The sequence below is a fragment of the Cyprinodon variegatus genome, unplaced genomic scaffold (genome assembly GCF_000732505.1).
Source record: "Cyprinodon variegatus isolate N-32 unplaced genomic scaffold, C_variegatus-1.0 Scaffold86, whole genome shotgun sequence".
NCBI lineage: Eukaryota > Metazoa > Chordata > Actinopteri > Cyprinodontiformes > Cyprinodontidae > Cyprinodon > Cyprinodon variegatus.
Genome location: NW_015150539.1, coordinates 902,117 through 910,575, shown reverse-complemented (window position 1 = coordinate 910,575; position 8,459 = coordinate 902,117). Strand labels below are relative to the sequence as shown.

The window sequence follows — 8,459 nt, the reverse complement described above, 5'->3', positions numbered from 1 at the left end:
AATGACTACGTATTTTTGTCCAGCTTTAACATCGGTATCGATATCGGTTATCGGCTACATAAGTTTTAAAATATCGGCATATCGGATATCGGCCAAAATCCCAATATCGTGCATCCCTAGATATAACGCCTTTCATGGGCACAAAGGAATCCCAGTACGGGAAAGCACCATCATATGGAAGTTACCAAGAGTTAAAACATATTTCACTTTAGTAAAGGATCTGAAATCACATTAATCTGGACATGCAAGACATTTAACAGTGAAGATGCTGCAAGTTTAATGTTGTTAGAAACATAGTGCATAATTAGTCCCAACAACAAAACCTCGCTGCATAATCCAGTCAGTTCTACTTGGTGCAATGTTGAACTCACTTATTCTGAAATGCAGTAGTAAAAAAAAAAAAAAAAGGAAATTCTATTTTATACATTTTTTTCATCTATGATAAATTGGGTTGCATGGGAGATCATATCAGGTTCTTTTTTTTTCTTACATGGTAATAAATGTTTAAAGAATTAGTTACAGCTAAATGAATCAACAGGGTAATTGACCGTGAACGTATCATTAGTTGGTGGATTATTAGGATTACATCCAGGGGGGAAATATTCCTTGAAACCAAAACATAATCAGGTAGATGCTTTAAATGCTTATTTTTAGAATCTTACATTTTTTGTGGCCCAGGAACCAGATTTTAGAAATTCCTATTAAACTATTCTGTCAATCTGAGCTCCCTAACTGCATCTTGGCTAAACCCGGCTCAATTAGATTCCCAACTGGAAGCATATGCTCCAAGTTGCTGAGCATTTCAATTTCACAAGATGACAGCAACAACAAAAAAAAAAAAAGGTGGGGTGGGGTGGGATAGAAAGGGCGAGAATGAACAAAAATACAGACAGAACAGGAAAATAAACTGAACGCAAACAAGGCCCAAATGGGTCTGTCGCTGACTTCCAGGGGCGGACGGAGACACGGCCCGCTCCAACTACAGGGTCACGTTCCTCAGCAGTAGCTTCCATCTGCAGCTCTCTGTGTGTGCATGACTCTGCACGTGCCCTACAAGCATGTTTTCATTAGAGGTTCGCAGAGCCATAGCTTCCATGCCACACAAAAGGAATTGCTGTACCCCTTTGGAGAAAGAGTCTGAGAGGGAGGAAAACATCAGAGGCGGGATTAAATTTCAAAAAAGCAAGCCAGGGCCGTCACGTCTTTCATTTTCTGTCAGAGAAGCTCACATTTTATTTCCCCGAAAGCAGCGAATACGGAGAGGAACGACTCGGATCATTATCCGGGAAATCTAAACAAGCCTTTGCTGTCCTCGAACAGAGCTCTTATTCTATAAGCACTTGAACATGGAGGGGGGATGGGCTCACAGACACGCGTGTGTGTGTGTGTGTGTGTGTGTCATCGCAGGGCTCCTAGGTTGAGTCTAAGAATGACAGAGTAAAACACTGCAGGCTCTGTGGAACCCAGGAAACAGCCTAATGTATTTATCCAAACACATATCTGCTGAGAGGCCCCTCGGCTTCCACCCCCCACCCCCACTGGCACAGACTTTACCTCTGAAAACTAACACAATGAAGGAGGAAAAATCAACTGGCTGCACAAAAGCTAAGAAATCTAAATATACTGGAAAAGCAATACCAATATTAATGCGAGAATAAGGAAGTATAATTCACTAAAGGTTTCATTTTTCCAACTTTAAAAGCATTCAAAAGATTCGTGAACCTTCAACCTGGTTTTATTTGCTAAATGTGATGCCAAACTTCAAGAAGAAAAGATGGTGCTTTTTATGCATTAAATAAATAAATAAATAGAAGAAAAAAAAAATCGATTTGGCTAATTAGCTGGGCTACCTGAGCAGATAGCCTGGCTAATTAGCCAGCTGATATCAGCCCATTATAGTCCCTGCACCCCTTTATAGAAAGCCCAGAAGGAGAAAAAATTTGTGCATGAAAACAATAGATATCTTTTTATTCTCTTAAGAAGTCTAAGAATTAAAATCAGCTGAATATGGAAATCGACAACTGTTAGGATAAATATTTGCTTTTATTATTTGTTTTTCTATATCAAAAAAATTTGATCTTTTCATATATTTATTTAACTTTTTTGTTTAAAACAAAATCTGAAGCTGCTGTATTTCATTTAAGGTGATCATACCATGAGCATCTCATCTGGGTCCACAACCAGTGCATTAAATCAAAGAGGCCACTTGAGGTACTCTGCGGTTTAGGGACCAATCACTTTTCTGCCTTATTTTTAATTCTTCACTCCTTAACAAGTTAAATGTTCATTTAAGTGAAATAGTTTCAAAACATTTAATGATAAAACAGTAATAAAATGCTTAAATCAGTTATATTATTCACTATATTATACATTATTATTAAGAATCGTTGGCTATTGCTATTTTAATTGATTTGGGTGTAACAAATAACAACCCCAATAAAAATGAAACAGCTCTAGGTGACATGCTGCCATTTTTCACTATATTTTTTGTATGGGAAAACATGTAGGATCTAAAAAAATCACTTAAAATGTTGTTTGTTTTTTTTAAGTAGGTAAAATGTTTCAGAGTGGGTACGAACTGAGGAAGGATCAGTGTGAACTTGGGCATAAAAGAGACCAAAACAGCAAATGTGCGAAAAGGGAAAAGAGCACAGTGGCCAGCACCCCTGATCATTGCAGAAAAAATAAAATAAAGTCTAATAGGCAGGAGGAGATATATTAAACTTTTCCACCTTCTTATAGCAAGTCTGTGTTGACAACGCATGGCAACCAGACCCACCGTGCTGTTTGCCTCAGCAGCCAGGAAAGGACACACTAACTGATCAGAGCAATGAAATATCAGCACAAAAGATGTTATTTTAACCTCAGAAGAAACACTCTGTTTCTTCTGTCTGCTCCAACTGAAATGGGGGAACAAAAAAAAAGGTGCCCTTATGAATTCAGCACTGACTACATTTCTCACTCTAACCTGCATTCATAATAAAACATCTGGCCAAGTTTATAAACCATTTGAACAACGCCTGACATAAGGCAGACTGAACAGGTTATGTTCATCTCCTCTTCCACATTTAACACTCAGTGTGCTGGCAGAGAGGGATTCCCAAAACACAGTAGCACAATTGTGCTTGCTTCCGAACGCCAGAGGGAAGGTAACACGCTGATACAGCTGTTTACATAATTTCATGATCCAGGTTGCAAGAAAAGACTGAATAGATGAGACCCTTAAAGCAACACAATGCTTCAAAAACCTAAAATGTAGAAAAAGCTCAAACCTGGGAGCAGACGTTTCATCTGCCAGAAGTGAAGCTGTGCAGCTGGTTGATCTTTCAGCTCTTAAGTCTGCAGAGACCTCATCTTCCAACTCTGTTTTAGCGTTAATTTATCTAAGAACTTGTGTTTACATGTCTTCTGCCTCTAAATAATGCATATTATACAAATGTATGTTATATTTTTCATATAAATTCACACTTGAATTAAAGGCTGATCTCAGCTTAAATGTCACAAACAGGTTAGTTAGTAAACACCGAGGGTCACAAAGCTAAAAACGGGTTAACTGTTAGACAAAAAGAGAGCCGTCCACAGGAAAGAGAAGCACAGAGCTCCGGTGCGTGTAAACACGGAGAGGGTTAACAGGTCGCATCACCCCGACCCGCTAATGAGAAGCTCAGCTTTACCACATCCGACCAGAGCAGCCACAAGTAAGGAGTCTAATGAATGGATAAAATGAAAACCGGAACGCGGACCAGGCGCTCTGGCATCTCAATGGCAGCCAGAAAAGAATGATAACAGCAAACTGCAGCGATGCTTCAATGGGAAAAACAAAGTAAACGATAAAAGCACCAGAAGTCAGAAGAGACTTTTTATCATGTTTTTTTTTTTTTTTGCAACAAACTGTTTTCCCCGACAGAAATTAGATTTTAACAAACTGAAATTTCCAGAGTTTTCAATCCTTTATCTAAACTTTTTCTACAAAAGTTCATTAAAAATTCAGGGCAGGTATTTCTGCCCCATCCTAAAATATAGAAGCTGGATTGACCAGAAAACAGACAGACGATGGATAGGATGTTTGAACACAGGAGGGAAACAACTCAAACATTTAAATCTAATTCTGTACTTTTTCATAACATGCATGAACCATGTTAAACAATACCTTTAGTTTTATCCTCCAAATATTACTCCCCTCTAATAGTTTGTTCTGACTGGCTGCCATACAGCCACTGAGATTAAGGGAATTTATCTAATGTTAAATTAGGGCTGAAACAACTAATTGGATTAATTGCGATTAATCAATTATTGAAATAATCGTCATTTAATTTAGTAATCGATTAATCGCTAACTGGAATTTTGAGATTGTAAAATGTATCTTTAGCTGACAGATCAAACACCCCTTAAGCAGTGATTAAACCAAAATTATAAAACAAATGTATAAACATTTTGCATTCAAGATAAAAAAAAAAAAAATGCTTTTCTTTCTGTCAATATTCTATATCGAGAAATCCTCAAGCTGAATCCTTTTAGTTTCACCTGGATTAATTTCGTAAAAAGTCTTCTTTAAGGAACCTTTTGCTATCTGATTATCAATCGTTTCATTGAAAATTTATCTGATTATCAATCGTTTAATCGAAAATTTAATTGACAGATTTATCGATTTGCAAAATTATCGTCAGTTGCAGCCCTAGTTAAATGAGCTATAGAGACTCTAGAACATGCTATATATATATATATATATATATATATATATATATATATATATATTTTTTTTTTTTTTGCGTTTAGATAAAAACATTTTTTGTCTGTCAATATTCTCTATCCAGAACTCCTCAAGTGGAAAAGTTTTTGTTTCACCTGGTTTAACTTCGCAAACATTTGTTTTTTAAGGAATCTTTAGTTATCCGATTATTAATCGATAAATTGAAAAAATAACTGACTAATTTGCAAAATAATTGCTAGTTGCAGCCCTAGTTTGAACAGCCTGACTGAGCTCCTGTTAAATATTTTAGATGAAGGGGAAAATTGTTATTCAAGCAAGCAGGCGGAAGTGGATTACACTTACATGTGGACGTGTGGAGGCTGGAAGCGGCTCTGGTTGATGTTGTAATGTGTGAAGGCCTGGGTCGGGTTGGAGCTGTACTCGTCCACAGTGATGGTCACTTTGCCATGAGCCATCCTTCCACCGTATGGACATGAGACGCCGTTCGTTCACCGGGATTCAGCAACGAGCCGTGCAGCAGTCATCCTTCGGAGCCAGCCGCTCAAGAAGCTAAGGAATTCTCCCAGCAGCAGCGGCGGCGGCTGGGCTGGCAGCAGCTTCCTGGCTGACCGACTCGACCAACACTCGCTGCAGTCTGCACCGACAAGAAGAGAGCCATGGATTAACTTCTGAGAGCAGAGAGGATGTAAACAACTCTCAAAACAGATGTTTCAAAGGAAATAAAAAGAAGGGAAAACAAACATGGATTTAAAGTTAAAGGCAGGGGTTTAGAGCTATGCAAAGAAAAACATTAAGATAAAGTTTTAAGAAAAAAGAGCCAAAAACACATTTTTTTTAATAAAAAGTACAAAATGAGATGAGATTGTACCATAATCAATAAAAAAAATACAGGATTGGAATTTAAGTAGCACATTGAGCAAGAAAAGAAAAATTATTCCTGATATAATCTCAAATACATTAGCCTTTAAGATTTAAAGTAGCCAAAAGAGAAGAATTACATGGACCTATTTTGTTGCACTTAAAAAAAAAAGAAAATTAAAAGCACCCCTATGAAACTGGTTGATTTCTTTGTACTACAAAGAAAACAAAAGTAGCTCCAATTCTAAACAGTACCTGGAAGAACTTTTCAATCAGCAGAGAGGATCAAGCATCTTCTAAATAATGTTTCTATAGATGTATGTTAGGAGAACTTGTAAAGAGCGGCGTCTCTCCGCTCGCCGTCCTGTCTTTTCCCTGCACCCTGGGCTTCCTTCCACTCTGACCTTCCTAACTGTTTGTAACGAGCTACCGTGGGCGTTTTATACCAGACGTCCTCATGCATCCACATATCAAAGAGTAAAGAAAAAAATGTCCAACAAAAAGTCTTCCATCTATTTTTCATGTGGGGGGGAAACAAACACCACGCCTCTTCATGTTAACATTTGAAGGTGAAATGACAGGATGCAGTGGAAAAGCTACAGAGAACAACTGAAAACTGGCCCATTTTCTCAGAAGCATCGATTTATTTTTTTTCTGGGTCAGCTGTGAGCTACTTCCTATGATGCATGCTGTTAATTTTAGATTGAGGAAAACACATCCATTCATATTTGCATAATGAAACCCGAACACCAAAGTAAATTAAATGTATCCCTGCAGCACCGGAATCAGGCTTTGCTTTTGAAGTTCATTTAGCTCTCAACTAGAAGCTATACATTCCTGAGACTATTCTCTTCACTCATGTTTTCACCAATGTGCATTGGGCAGATTACAAATATAAAGTTTTTTTTTTATATTACAACCTCTTAAAGCCTTGCTTTTGCAATTTAAGTATCTTTTTAGAGGCAAAAACAATTTTCCAAAAAGTATGATCCAGACCTGGAGTGTACGATAAGTTGTTTCTATTGATCAGCATATATGAGATGGTGGATGGAACAAAAATATATACATTTCCTCTATTTTCTTAAATGGTAGAGGTTATTTATTATTATGTAATAATGTTAATTAGCAGCAACAATGTATTAGTTATTTGCAAATTAATGGTTTTTAGAATCTCAAATGACAAAAATATTAATGCACTGAAAATGTGCATTTTGAAAAAGTTATTTAGCATAAGAAATGCACAAGATTGTTTTTTTGTTTTTTTTGCTTCAAAGGGAATATAAGAGTTGAGGAAAAAAGAAAACTGGCCAATTTTTTTATCAAGACAATAAAGGAGAGGATTAAATAGCAATGCCAAAGATGCACCTATTTATAATATAAATATATATATTATTATTTTATTTATTTTTTTTTGCAGTAAATCTTAAATGAATGTTTTTATTTCCAAGCGTGCAGCATGCCTCTCCTCATGCATGTGTGGTTTTCCCTGCTCGCCTGCCTGCACCGTATGGCTACAGCAGCGACTAGCTCTGTAGCTTAGCCTGCTACCCTGTAATATGAGGCACGCTGGAGCTTCGCGTCGAGCCGCGCTGCTTTATGGCAGCACAATAAACAGAGAGCCTGGTGGAAAACTTCCCAGAGCGGTAAGCAGCAGCAGAAGGGATGACAGAGCCCAATAAAACTGACCCTTTCTAGTATCACCATGCAGACGCGGCATGAGCTATACTATGAAACCGTTAAGCTTTGCAGCATACGTGTCCGCAACAAAAAAAAAAGGAAGAAAACTCAGTTTTATCTTGAACTCTGATCCGGGAATAATATTAATAGGGTCTAATCTGAGGTGCAGAGTGTCAGAGCACCGCCTGCTAACCTCTGGCTTCTTCCTCGTAAATGACAAGCCACCTTTAAACCGACGGCTTTGTGTCAGGAATGCCTCCCCTCCCTCCCCTCTGTCCGTCCGTCTCTGCTTCCTAAAGCTGAAAGGTTGCTCTACCTTCGTCCCGGAGGTTTCTCTTTTTCCTCCCCCCTCCTTTCTGGGTGTTATATCTGGCCGGGGAAAGAGCGTCGGGTCGGGGTCGCCCTCTACGCGGAGGAAGGAGGAGAAGAAGAAGCGGCGGCGGCAGCTGAGGGACTCGGGTCCATGCGGCGGTGACTCCGGAGCCACAGTCTGGGGGTGTTGCTGTTGGCTTGGCGGGTTGGCAGGGGCAGGAACCTTCGACCCGGCGGGACCTCGGCTGGCTCCGGTGGAAAGAAACCAGACGAGGAGGAGAGCGAGAGATAGAGAGCCGGAGAGGAGGGCGAGAGACACTGACAGACGGCGGGGGAGAGAGAGAGCTATAGTAGGCAGCCTCGGTGTGTCTGAGGGGGAGCCGGAGTGCAGTGAGTCGGAGCTGCCACTGGGGTCAGAGAGCAGGAACGAGCACAACCCCCCCGGTCCCGTACGCGCGCATTTACCGGCGGGCACACGCGGGATGGGAGGGGTGATGGCGGAGAGGTGCTCTGTGCTGCTTTCACTGGCCGTCGAAAATTAGACTTTTTACCTTAATTTGAAAGAATGGAGACTTAGAGAACAGATGCAAATATGCATTCAACAAAATAACTGCTGAGTTCGTACATTTTAAAGGAGAATTCCGGTTTTTAACACTTTTAGCCCATTTTCTGTAGTGTCCAGGATGAAATCGAATGATCGACACCAAAATTTTGACAATTGGTCCTGTCTCTGCTTTTTGGCTCATTTAGAATCCACCCCTGGCTGCTTCAGAATGGCTTCCATAGTGCATGTCTGATAATGTCCTTAAAACAACCTTAAACGTTTTTTTTTTTTAAATATGCTACTCACCGGGTTCAATGACGTTCCAAAAAAAGTTTCGTGAAGAAAAAACGTTCCTGT

General features: G+C 39.4%; 1 protein-coding gene across 2 annotated transcripts in view; it reads right to left on the bottom strand.

Annotated features, from left to right (window-relative positions):
• The window catches only part of LOC107083882 (metallophosphoesterase MPPED2), a 74,107-nt gene extending 66,156 nt beyond the window's left edge, over positions 1 to 7,951 (bottom strand). Inside the window, exons 1-2 of one of the 2 annotated variants that reach the window (XM_015373410.1) lie at positions 7,563 to 7,951; positions 5,054 to 5,345 (exon numbers count right to left, since the gene is read on the bottom strand). In XM_015373410.1, the coding sequence (XP_015228896.1) occupies positions 5,054 to 5,166 (113 nt within the window). In that variant the 5' untranslated portion in view covers positions 5,167 to 5,345; positions 7,563 to 7,951. Of the gene's footprint in view, positions 1 to 5,053; positions 5,346 to 5,824; positions 5,973 to 7,562 lie in introns of those variants that run through there. The other variant, XM_015373411.1, reaches the window with a different exon arrangement.
• Between the last annotated feature and the right edge of the window lie 508 nt (positions 7,952 to 8,459).